At 32.7% G+C, this 13,040-nt stretch overlaps 2 protein-coding genes across 3 annotated transcripts; both read right to left on the reverse strand.

Annotated features, from left to right (window-relative positions):
• Window positions 1–7,268: 7,268 nt before the first annotated feature.
• LOC121229125 (inositol transporter 4-like) lies at window positions 7,269–7,628 on the reverse strand. Its single transcript, XM_041112426.1, has one exon. The coding sequence runs from the start codon at window positions 7,626–7,628 to the stop codon at window positions 7,308–7,310; it is 321 nt and encodes a 106-aa protein (XP_040968360.1). The 3' UTR covers window positions 7,269–7,307.
• On the reverse strand, window positions 7,269–10,269 carry LOC107960108 (inositol transporter 4). 2 transcript variants are annotated; one of them, XM_041112425.1, is made up of 6 exons: window positions 9,901–10,269; window positions 9,189–9,259; window positions 8,759–9,094; window positions 8,549–8,656; window positions 8,264–8,453; window positions 7,269–8,182 (listed from the first exon to the last, which is right to left on the reverse strand). In XM_041112425.1, exons 1-6 carry the CDS (start codon window positions 10,181–10,183, stop codon window positions 7,821–7,823), a joined length of 1,350 nt encoding a protein of 449 aa, XP_040968359.1. In that variant the 5' UTR covers window positions 10,184–10,269; the 3' UTR covers window positions 7,269–7,820. The 2 variants fall into 2 exon arrangements, with proteins under 2 accessions (XP_040968359.1, XP_016751818.1); XM_016896329.2 differs by having other exon boundaries at window positions 7,269–8,453.
• Between the last annotated feature and the right edge of the window lie 2,771 nt (window positions 10,270–13,040).

A 13,040-nucleotide genomic window follows, 5' to 3' on the forward strand; every position in this document is an offset into this window, starting at 1 on the left:
ATGAAGTAGCATCTTTATGCTATCGTTTGGAGGAAGGTGCGTCTGTACACGAGCACTTAACAGTGTTTAAAGAAATTCTCTCAAACTTAGAGGCCATGGAGGTTCAGTATGATAAGGAAGATTTAGGGTTGATTCTACTTTGTTCATTACCCCCGTCTTATTCAACCATTAGAGATAAGATTTTATATAGCCGCGAGTCTCTCACAGTTGATGAGGTTTATGATTCTTTGACCTCATATGATAAGATGAATCATCTTGTGGTTAAACCCGACTTTCAAGGAGAGGTTCTTATTGTTTGTGGGAGACAAGATCGGAATGCTGATTATGATCGTGGAAGGACACAGGAACACAATTCTCGCGGTAAATCTAAGGGTAGATTAAAGTCTTCAAACAGAGGTAAAACTTGTAACTTTTGCAAGAAGAAAGGGCACATTAAATCTGAGTGCTATAAGCTACAAAAAAGATTAAAAGGGAGGTTGCGAATCAAAAGGAAAAACAACAAAAAAATTTCGGTGAAGCTGATGTTGTAGAAGACTACAGCGATGGTGAACTTCTAGTTGCTTCTGTCAATGATTCTAAAATAAGCGAAGAGTGGATACTTGATTCAGGTTGCACCTTCCACATGAGTCCCAATCGGGATTGGTTTACAACTTACGAAACAGTGCCTGAAGGTGTTGTTTTGATGGGAAATAATGTTTCGTGTAAAATCGTAGGTGTTGGAACAATTAAAGTTAAGATGTTTGATGGAGTTGTCAGAACACTTAGAGACGTAAGACATGTTCCAGAATTGAAAAGAAATTTAATTTCGTTGAGTACTCTTGATTCAAAAGGGTACAGATACACAACTGAAAGTGGGGTTTTAAAGATTTCCAAAGGGTCCCTTGTTGTGATGAAAGGGCAGAGAAAGATTGCCAAGTTATCTGTTTTGCAGGGTTCTACTGTTAGAGGTGATGCAACTGTCGCTTCCTCTTCTTTGTCAGATGATGATATTCTAAACTTTGGCATATGTGCCTAGGGCATATGAGTGAGAATGGTATGGCAGAATTGAGCAAAAGAGGACTTCTTGATGGGTAAGGAATTTGCAAACTAAATTTTTGTGAGCACTGTGTTTTTGGGAAGAAAAAGAGAGTTCGATTCACCAGAAGAATCCATAACATGAAAGGAATGTTAGAGTATATTCATTCTGATCTGTGGGGGCCATCTAGAGTGTCTTCGAGAGGTGGAGCTAATTATATGCTAACCTTTATTGATGATTTTTCCAGAAAAATTTGGGCGTTCTTCCTGAAGCAGAAAAGCGTTGTGTTTTTTGTATTTAAGTCTTGAAAAATTATGATTGAAAAATAGACGGGAAAACAAATAAAATACCTCCGCACAGACAATGGCTTAGAGTTCTGTTCTGATGAGTTTAATAGATTCTGCAAGTCAGAAGGGATTATGAGACACTTGACAGTTCGCCATACTCCACAGCAAAGTAGCGTTGTAGAACGAATGAACAGAACGATTATGGAGAAGGATCGATGTATGTTGTCAAATGCCAACTTATCAAAGTCGTTTTGGGCAGAAGCAGCCTCTACTGCATATTTTTTGATCAACCGATCTCTATCCGTTGCCATTGAGAAAAAGACTCTACAAGAGGTATGGTCTGGTAATACTGCTAATTATTCTGATTTAAAGATTTTTGGGTGTCCTGCGTATGCTCATGTTGATAATGGAAAATTGGAACCGAGATCCATTAAATGTGTTTTTCTTGGTTATAAAGTTGGTGTAAAAGGGTATAAGTTATGGTGTCCTGAAAATAGAAAAATTATGATTAGCAGAGATGTTGTTTTTGATGAAACTGCTATGCTACCTAACTTATCTTTTAAAAACTCTTCCAATAAAGAAAATCAAAAGCAGGTGGAGCATCAGATTAATACATAGTCAACTCCTCAAGCCAGTACAAAAATTGAGAATCGAGTTGCTTCTTCACCACAATACTCTATCGCCAAAAATAGAACTAGAAGAGAAATTAAACCTCCAAAGAAGTATGCCGGAACTGATTTAGTTGCTTATACTTTAAATGTGGCTGAAGATATAGATGCAAACCAAGAGCCATCTAATTATTCTGATGCGGTTAGCTGTGAAGACTCAAAAAAATGGATGTTTGCTATGCAAGAGGAGATGGAATCACTTTACAAAAACAAAACATGAGATCTTATGAAACTTCCTAAAGGTAAGAAGACTGTTCGTTGTAAATGGGTGCTTAAAAAGAAAGAAGGGACTCCAGGAGTTGAAGAACCTAGATATAAAACAAGGATTGTTGCAAAGGGTTACTGTCAAATTCTAGGAGTGGACTTCACAGATGTGTTCTCCCCAGTTGTGAAGCATAGTTCGATTCAAGCTTTGCTTGGTATTGAGGCTATGCATGATTTGGAGCTTGAGCAGTTAGATTTAAAAACTGTATTTTTGCATGGAGAACTTGAAGAATATATTAAATGCAACAACCAGAGGGTTTTACAGTCTCATAAAAAAGAGGACTATGTTTGGTTGCTGAAAAAGTCCCTTTACGGTTTGAAACAGTCACCAAGGTAGTGGTACAAGAGGTTTGATTCCTTTATGACTTCTCATTATTTCAAAAGAAGTAGTTTTGACAGATACGTTTACTTTAAGAAAAACAGTGATGGTTCTTTTGTGTATCTACTTCTTTATGTTGATGACATGTTGATAACAACAAAAGATAAAGGAGAGATAAGAAAGGTCAAAGCCCAACTAAGTGAAAAATTTAAGATGAAAGATTTGGGATCAGCAAAGAAGATACTTGGTATAGAGATTCTCAGAGATAGAAAAGCAAGTAAATTGTACCTAAGTCAGAATGGGTACATTGAGAAAGTTCTTTGCAGGTTCAATATGCAGAGTGTTAAGCCTGTTAGTACTCCTTTAGCAGCCCATTTCAAACTTTCATCGGTTTTGTCTCCACAATCAGATGATGAGATTAAGTACATGTCACATGTTCCATACTCTACTGCAGTGGGATCTGTCATGTATGCTATGGTTTGTTCACGTCCAGATTTATCATATGCAGTTAGTGCAGTTAGCAGATATATGGTGAATCCTGGTAAAGAACATTGGAAAGCAGTTCAGTGGATTTTAAGATACTTACGAGGTACTATTGATGTTTGCTTACAGTTTGGAAGAACTAGAGATGGAGTCATTGGGTATGTTGATGCTGATTTTACTAGAGACCTTGATAGAAGAAGATCACTCACAGGTTATGTCTTTACAATCGGAGGTTGTGCAATCAGTTGGAAGGCCACTTTGCAAACTACAGTCGCTTTGTCTACCACTGAAGCTGAGTACATGGCGATTACTGAGGCTTGTAAAGAAGCTATTTGGTTAAAGGGGCCCTTTAGTGAACTCAATGAAGCCCTTCAAATCAGCACAGTATTTTGTGATAGTCAGAGTGCCATCTTTCTTACAAAAGATCAAATGTTTCATGAGAGAACAAAACACATTGATGTTCGATATCATTTTGTTTGTGATATTATTGCTCGTGGTGATATTGTTCTGAGTAGAATTAGTAATCATGAAAATCCTGCAGATATGATGACTAAGTCACTTTCTATAACCAAGTTTGAGCATTGCTTAGACTTGGTTGGTGTTCATTGTTGAAGTTAAACCCTTAAGGGGTTTTATGAAAGAGGTGGAGAACTTGTTCGTTGAGAGTTCGCAATGAAGAACTTGTTCATTGAGAATTCGTGTCAAGGTGGAGATTGTTAGAATTAAGTGACTCGAATCCTTATTTAAATAAAATACAGTGGTAAAATAAAATAAAAAAAGAATCCATATAGAATTACACTTCTTTTATTTTATTTTAGAATAAGGTTTTTTAAACCTTATTAAATTCTATCTATTTGATATTGATTAGAATAAGGTGTTTCAGTCTTACTAGAATATGACTTTACAAGCCTATAAATAGACATAGTTTATTCCTCTTGTAATTATTCGAATTTGACATAGTGAATTTTCTTCTCCTCTGCCCGTGATTTTTTTCCCAAAAAGGTTTCCACGTAAAATTTGTGTGTTCTTTATTTTATTTTTTATTCTATTTTATTTTCACAATGATATTATTTTGTTATCATTCCTATTAAAGGGTTGAAAGCAAAATGTTTGATTGTGAAAGATCTACTCATGAGTAATAGAATATGATAATTCTATCTAAAACTTATTATGGTTGGATGCATCTAAAGTTGTAAGTATTTTTTAAAAACTATGAGTATAACTCTACAGTATTTAGAATAAGTTATCAATTAAAATTATGTGGTAAAATATTACTAATGAGAATTTGCAAGAGAGAAAACTTATGTATGAAAAGTTATTAGTTATGTACCTGTTATACACATGGAAAATAAGATCCACTCTCAAAGTTTGTTATTAATAGATTTTTGGGCATTTGAAGATTTTGACATATTCCCTGAAGCGAATACTACATATAATTATTTGGAAATTATTTTATTAACTTAGTGACATTATAGAATTCCCAATGATTTAGAGATTTCCAGTAGTAAATTTCACAATAGTATTTAATGTAGATACGAAATAAAAAGAATGACAATAAAATTATCAGTTTATTACAATTTAGTACAATTAAAACACATGTTAAAGTAAACAAGAAGTTTACTAATACAAATGCTTTTACTACTTGGTGTGACCAGTTAGACTATCCTAGATTGTATATGATGCAAAAATTAATTGAGAATTCATATGGATATCCATTAAAGAACCAGAAGATTCTTTAATTTAAAGAATTCTCATTTGTTGCTTGTTCTCAATAAAAATTGGTTCTTAGAAACTCACTAGCTAAAGTTGAGATTTAATGTCTTGCATTTCTGAAATGAATATGGGCCCATTCATCCACCATGTGGATGGTTTTGATATTATATGATTTTGGTAGATGCATCTATAAAATAACCACATGTGTTATCAACTCGCAACTTGTCATTAGCGAGATTGCTTGTTTAAATGATTAATTTCAGATTATGCAATTAAAATAATACATCTTGCTAATGTTGGTGAGTTTACATCCCAAGTTTTCAATGATTATTGCATGTCAATTGGGATAAAAGTTGAACATCCTATAGCTCATGTTCACACACAAAATAATTTAGCTGAATTGTTTATCAAATGCCTCCAACTAATAGTTAAATCATTACTTATGAGAACTAAACTTTCTATTTCAGCATGAGATTATGTTGGTTTGTATGTTGTAGCATCAAGCCAATAAGTTATAAATACTCCTATTATAATTGGTTTTTAATCAAGAGCTAAATATTTCTAATCTTTGAATTTTTATTTGTGTGTATATGTTCCAATTGCTCCACCATAACGCACAAAGATGAGTGAATCCTCAAAGAAAGTTGGGAATAAATATTAATTACAAGTTTCTTTGTATTGTTAGATGTTTTGAATGCATTGGAGATTCAATTATGACATTATTTGTGATTACAATTTTGATTCGATAGTTTTCCTGACATTAAGGCAAGAGAAACAATAACTTGTAATGAGTTAGGGAGAGAGTAATTGAACCAGAAGTTCAATAAGGATAACTCATTAAAAGTTAACTGTTAGATGTATTTACAACCTTAATGAGAATAGCCAAGTGTTACATACCATCTAATATTTTAATTTGAATCAAAGTCCCAGTAGGACAATCAGTTAGAATAAATAATAGATTGATCGGTTCCAAAGATGAAAATTATTCTAGATGGTCATATAATGGAGGCGAGTGCTCCAGAAGAGACCCAAGACATAACTAATAAGTAAAAGTTCAGAAGAGATTCAGGTACCTGAAACTGAATTTCAAAATAATGAAAATAAGAGATCTCGATAAGTTATGTCAATTTGAGAAAATGTGGAACCGAATAATAAAAGTGGCCGACAATGATTTTACATGCAATATTATTATTGAAATAATGAAATAAAATGAGGACCTTGAATAAATCTATTGAGAAATATAGATATGGAATAAATTGATCAAAATAGAAAGACGCAACTTAGTTACAATTAAATTCGTGGAATTTTTGGACTAGTAGTTCAAATATCTAAAGGTATAAAGCCAATAAGGGTGCAAATGAAGTAGTTTTACAAAAGCAGAATAAAAATATAAAGTTTTTCGCTAAGTACTAGTATTGATTATGAAAAGATATAATATTCTTTTGTGGTGGATCAATAACTTTTAGATATATTATTAAATTGACAATTCATAAAAAATTTAACCTGCATCTAATTGTTATTGTTACAACCTTTTATGAATCATTATATAGTAAAGTTTATATTAAAATCCTTGAAGGATTTAGGATGCTAGAAGCATATTAAAATTCTCGAAAAATTGTTCATTTATATGAATTGAAATAATTTGAACATATGTTTGAGTAGTTGAAGGAGGATTATAAAATGATCCAAAATACCTATTTGTGTTTTTATATAAGAATCATGATTAAAGTTTGTTATGATTATTGTTGAATCTCCTAAAGAGATCAAAATATATTTCCTCAAATTTCCCCCACTCATGACTTTTAAAAGAATGGTAATATAAATGCTTAGCAAATATATTCAAATAGTCATTTACAAAACTAGTATTCAAGATTGAATACGTAGAATATGATAAAATATGTGATGTTTTCATGAGGGAGAGTAAATACGCGTTGTACTCTTTTTCCCTTAACCCAGGTTTTGTCTCATTGGGTTTTCCTGGTAATGTTTTTAATGAGGCAGCATATTATGCGTACTATAGATTGTGTACTATTTTTCCTTCATTAGGTTTATATCTCAAAGAGTTTTTCCTAATAAGGTTTTAAAGAGACACACTATCTACTAATGGACATCCAAAGGGGAGTGTTATGAATATCTTATTAAGTAGATGTCCATCATGACCAAGATAAAGTTTTGATGTACTTTAAATTCTAATAGTTATTAGAACTAGATCTCTACTTTTTTTATACTTCTTATGCTTATAAGTAGAGACTCTGAGAAGCATTGTAATCATCCTTTTTTATCAATAAAGTACATTCTCTATTGTTTTCATATTTTATTTGTTATTTATTCTCCCCATCTCTCTTTATTTTATAACAAAAATAACCTCACTTTACAAAATAAATTGAATTATTTTGAGAGCATTTTCGTCATTTTATATATTTTATTTGGAAAATCAGAAATATATATAATTAGATTTAAACCACCTTACCAAATGTAATATTCCAATCCATTATGTTATGTATGTAGAAATAAAGAAAGGGCCGAAAAAGATATTATTTTGGACAAAATAGATGGGCTTAGGCAAATTGGGTTTTATCCTTAAACTTGGCCCTCAAGAGCTTTGGCTTATAACCACTCTCTAGTATCTTCTCCACCTCCTCAATCGGCAATCCTTTGGTTTCAGGCACAAGCCAATAAATGAAACTAAACCCAATCACGCAAACCCCACCAAATAAGAAGAATGTGCCAGCCGAACCAAGAGCTTTGGTGAGGCTTAAGAATGTCAAACTAACTATGAGATTGGATATCCAGTTAGAAACAGCCGCCAAACCCCCACCAATGCCTCTGTACCTCAATGGATATATCTCCGAGTTTACAATCCATGGAACAGTTCCCATTCCTGGTGAGTAAGAAAGGATGTAAAATCCTAGGAAAACAACTGCCAGGAACCCGAATTCGCTTGGACAACCGTCTTTGAACCATGTCCCACGGCACCAGTCTCTTTGTTCCGTGTTGAGTTCCAGGCATGTTCCAGGCGAGTACTGCGCAATGAAATGAATAAATCAATCACTGATGTAAAATGGATCATGTCAATGGCTGAAAATGGAATCTATGATTGCCTCGTTTGCTGTATTCGAGCAGAATCCGCAACCGGCTTTCAAGCAATACATGCAGTTCCATGATGAATATTTCGGGGTTGATATATAGCTACGACATGTACTGTTGGGTATGGAATTAGTGTCAAACTGGTTGACTTTTAGAGCATAACTGGCGGCTTCGAGGAATATTATCGATAACGACACGAGGCAAAGAATGATACCAACCATGGAAACAAGCATCAACCTTCTCCTACCATATCTGTCAACGAAAACCATACTGACGATTGAGCCAATGGCATTAAGACCGGAGGTGATCAACGAAAGTGCCAATGCTGTCTCGTTTGAAGCAAATCCTGCAAATTGAACAATTTTTGGGCTGTAATACATAACTGTATTGATTCCTGAGAACTGCTGAGCCACTTGAACCGTTATACCAGCATAGAGTCCTCTTCGGACTACAACATTGCTCAAAGCACTCTTCAGCTTCTGTATCAGGTTGTCACCAATGGCATGCTCATCGGCTTTTTCCGCTTCGACGGAGAGTTTCAAGGCATTCATCTCATCATCAACTTTGTTAGCTGGAAATATTTTCTCTAAGATGGATCTGGCCTCTTCCTCCTTGTTCTGAACAACAACAAAGTGTTATAATATGAATCGAAACATACCAACAATGCATACAACATAAGTTTTAAGATAGCATATAAAAGCAATGTTGTAACTTGTCTGTAAAGCCATCTAGGGGACTCGGGAAGTGACAGCATCAAGACCAATTGAAAGAGTGCTGGAACCGCTGCGATCCCGAGCATCCAACGCCAGGTCCAACTTGTCTGGAACAAAGATTGCATATTGCTCATCAAACCTTCCAATGTACCTGAACTTCAATTGACAAGGACATATAATTTTCTAATTTTAGTGATTGTAACATTTACCTTAGTGAAGGCCAGATTGATAAGGTAAGACAGAAACTGTCCTCCTGTAATGAGCAAACCGTTAGTACTAACCAATGTGCCTCGAATACGAGCAGGAGAAGCTTCGAAAATATAAAGAGGTGCGGTCATTGAAGTCATTCCGACCCCTAAACCCACTAAAATCCTTCCAAGAATAATCATTACTGGTGCTGGAGCAAATGCCATAACTAAGGCGCCCACAGAAAATAGTACATCGGCAAGCAAATTTAATCTTTTCTGACCAAACCTGTCGCTTATCCATCCTCCAATTGCTGCGCCACCGATAGCACCAGCTACAGCCATACTCACTATGAGCTCCTGATAATCAGCACATAATAGAACAGTTAATCAGCAAGTAAACCAGCAATCCTTTTGTTTTTTCAGGTAAGTGAAGCAATGAAGAGTATGTAACCTGTAACCATGTTTTTCGGTCGACTTGTTCGAAGTCCTCACGGATATAAAGCAGCGCACCCGAAATCACTCCTGTAATTCAACAACATTTACAAATTAAACTGACATTTTGTTGAAAAATATTCATCAATTTAACCGACCAAGAACACGACTTGAATAGCTTGTGTGTATTAAACACTGTATATTTTGCCATATAGCGTATCTCTTAGGATTAAACAAACTTTTTTGTTAGCCGATAGAAAAACAGGAAACAAAAACGAACAATCCAGTTAAATACTCAACTAAAATCATAGAAAGAAACGTTTGAAAAATCAAAGAACGTTAGAAAAAGAAGTATTTGAGAAACCAAAGAAGAGCATTTGAAAGAAAAGCTTTTTGAAAAAACAGAGAGCGTTTAAAAGAGAAGCTTTTGAGAAACCGAAGAGTATCTGAAAGACAAGCTTTTGAGAGAAGTAAAACCGAACTGCACTTATCATCACGCGCAGGGAAAAGAATCGATCCGTTTGAACTAAACTGAGCTTTTGGGTTCAGGCTCGTGCGCCCATACTCATCCTCCTATTTTAGCTTTTTAAAATCCAAAGTAAAACAATAATATATAAACATCATCTTGATAGGTTTATGTGAAGAATGTGTGTGACTTGCATAATTTTTTGAAATACATAAAACTTCGAACGCATTTATCATTCATCATATAGAAGAAGACCTCATCTTACCTGTGTCATAACCAAATAAGAGGCCTCCAATACCAGCTGACAATGCAAGCCTCATAATGTATGGAGTTTTCCATGTTGTTTTCCAACACTCAGTGAACTCTGTCTTGTCTGGTTTTGATATATTACCACCTTCCACCATTTTTTTTTTCACAATTTCTGCAAACCGAAAAGTTCCTCTGCTGTGAAAGTTGATGATATGTTCAAAAGAAGCACCTGCAGAGAAACAACAACAACAACAAAAAAAGTTGGATGTTCTTATTAGTTGCCAAAATATCAGCAGCATAAATTGTATATGGAGGATGAATGTTTTTCCTATTAATATATATTTCTTTCAACTCAGTGATTTATATATTGTATTGCAATACTAAAGCTAAATATTCATTTCATTTGAGTAAAACTTAGATTAATCATATGATTGAAGCATTTATTTTGGTGCTGAAAATTATGGACTACAATGAAAAAGCATTAGTCAAAAATACAATTATAGTATTAGGGAGCATAATTATTTTCCCGAATAGCAGCTTTAGGTAGTGGAGCAAAACGAAACCCTGAAAATTCTAGTGTTTGGTTCCATGGTTCCTTTACGACTTCGCTTTGATTGGATCCTCCTCTCAAAGTGAAATGCAAATATATGCAAATCTATCGGGCCCGATGCTCAACTATGGGGCGAAAAGTTTGGCGCTATGGCTACTGAATAATCCTTCTTTTTTATTCTGTTCATCACAAAAGGATGTTTCTAAGGGATAACCTTATTATTTTAATTATTAAGATTTTTTATTGGATGCTTTTCTAAGTAAGTTTCTCACTTAAAGATTATCACATTAGGGTTTGTTTAATTCGTTGGATTTTTTTATATTTTTATTATGTGGATAATTTTGGTTTTAAGTTTTTTTTTATTATATGACTGATTTTTAAATATATATATTAGTATAAAAAATATGGTTTACAATTCATTGTTGTAAGTGTTAATCAATTTAATGAATCAAGAATAATAGTTGAATAGTTTAAGGTATGTTTGGCATTGTTTGTAAGGATATTTTATTGTATAATGTATTCCCTAAGATTTGTCAAGCTCTTTCTTTATAAAATGAGAAACAATAATCTAACAATAGATTGTAATAGGAAATACTCAGCAAAATCAAAAGGAGAAGAAAAGGAACGAGATGAGAATGATAAATTTTTTTGAGGTGTCTGAAAGTGAAAATGAGTCATGATATATATAGGAGTTCTATCGACTAAAATGCGCAAATGTAATGTTTGGATTAGATTAATTAAAAATAGTTTGAAAATGGTTCAATAAATTTGGACTTAACTAAAAGTAGCTTCTATTAGTTAAGCTATTTTTAGCTTGGTTAGATTTAAGTGTTATAAGTGAATATGTTCACTTTTCTTTGACTCTAAAAAATTAATAAAAAATAATTTTAAAAATAAAAGAGTTCAAATGTAGATTAAGTTAACCTTTTGATTCCAATACATGAGTTCACCCTCACAACTTGATTTTTATTACTTTAATAAAATATAATGATTTCAAGTTGTTTCTTTAAGAAGGTGGGATTTTATGCTTTCGAGATATGTCAAATTTTCTAACATTCATAAGGTATAGAGTTTATTATACTTAGAATTTTAGTCATTAGTGTATATTGATCTCTATCGTTTATGTGAGGCCAAATCAATTACAAATAAAGTTTCTTAAACCTCATTTGTATAATCAGCTATCATACAATAAATTGAGCATTTACAAAGAAAAAAAAATTGTATGAGGACTTGTTTAATGTGTAAATTTCTTCAAATTTTTTTATATCTTGTAGATATGGAAATTTTAAGTTTCAGAAGCAATAATGGTATCAAAGTCTCACCTGAGAGGTTTTTTTAACCAAAATTGGCATATAGGTTTGGGATGCGTATATTGTGTAGTTATGATTGTTATCTATACAAATTAATTAGTTATAAGTTGTTATTTTATTAATTTATTTAGAAGAAAAAGTAGTACTCAATTTAGAGTTGAATAATATTGTAAACACCACACCACATGCACTAAAAATAACTTTTTCTTTTCCTTTTATTCAGACTATTTTGAGCCATTTTTGGTTTTAGATGAATCCAAAATTAGTCTTAATTTGTTCAGAAAGTATTTAAGTAAAATATTATTCCAAAAATGAGGTAAAAAAACGGGAGCAAAGTGAACAAAAAGTTGTTATACATGTTGTCCATACATGTTATAGTTTGGAGTGAGCAAAATTTGATTTGACTTGAAAATTTTGAAAAAAAATTTGAATTTCGAGTTAAATAAATCGAATTATTCGAGTCAACTCAATTTTTTTTTAATTTTGAGTTCGAATTGAGTTGAGTTTTCAAATTCGAATTTGAATAACTTGAATAATTTGAATAAATTGAATATTAAACTATAATATTTTACATTTTTACTCGAAACCTTTTTATTTAACTTTTATTCCTTTTCACTTTCCCCCAAAACATTTACTCCTCTATCTACCCTAAACCCATTTCCCCGATTTTTTTTTTGAATATTTTACCTCCAAAATTCTACTTTCCAATTTACTTTCTCCCAAAATTTTACTTTTTAAAAACAGTCAAAACTTTTTATTTTCCTTCAAAACTTTTAATCCCTCTCATTTTTCCCAAAATTTTTACCCTCCTCCCATCCTACCCCTATCTACCCCAAGACTTTTTATTTCCCTCATAAACTTTTACTTCTCAACCTTTACCCCAAATCAAAAATCAAAATCATCCAAAAAAAGAACTCTAAACCTAAATAATAATAATTTTACTTATACTTACTATTTATATAATTAAATTAAATTTCACATTTTTTACTATTTATATTATTAAATTGTTTAATCATATTGAATCTTTATATTAAAATTGAATTATTAATGATGCCATAAAATATTTATGTTAAAATTTTATGTTCATATCAATTTCACATTTTTATCTTTAAAATAACAACTTTTATTTAAAAAAAATCATATTTTTACATTTAATATGTTTTTTAATTTCAAAATATATAGTGATAAGAATCAGAAAGCCCCTCCGACGACTCACCATGCTCGGACGTTGCCTTTCCTTTGACTACGGCTTGCTTTGGACAGTTCCGCAACTCATGCGGACCACGGCACAAGAAG

Source organism: Gossypium hirsutum, chromosome A05, assembly GCF_007990345.1.
Source record: "Gossypium hirsutum isolate 1008001.06 chromosome A05, Gossypium_hirsutum_v2.1, whole genome shotgun sequence".
Lineage (NCBI taxonomy): Eukaryota > Viridiplantae > Streptophyta > Magnoliopsida > Malvales > Malvaceae > Gossypium > Gossypium hirsutum.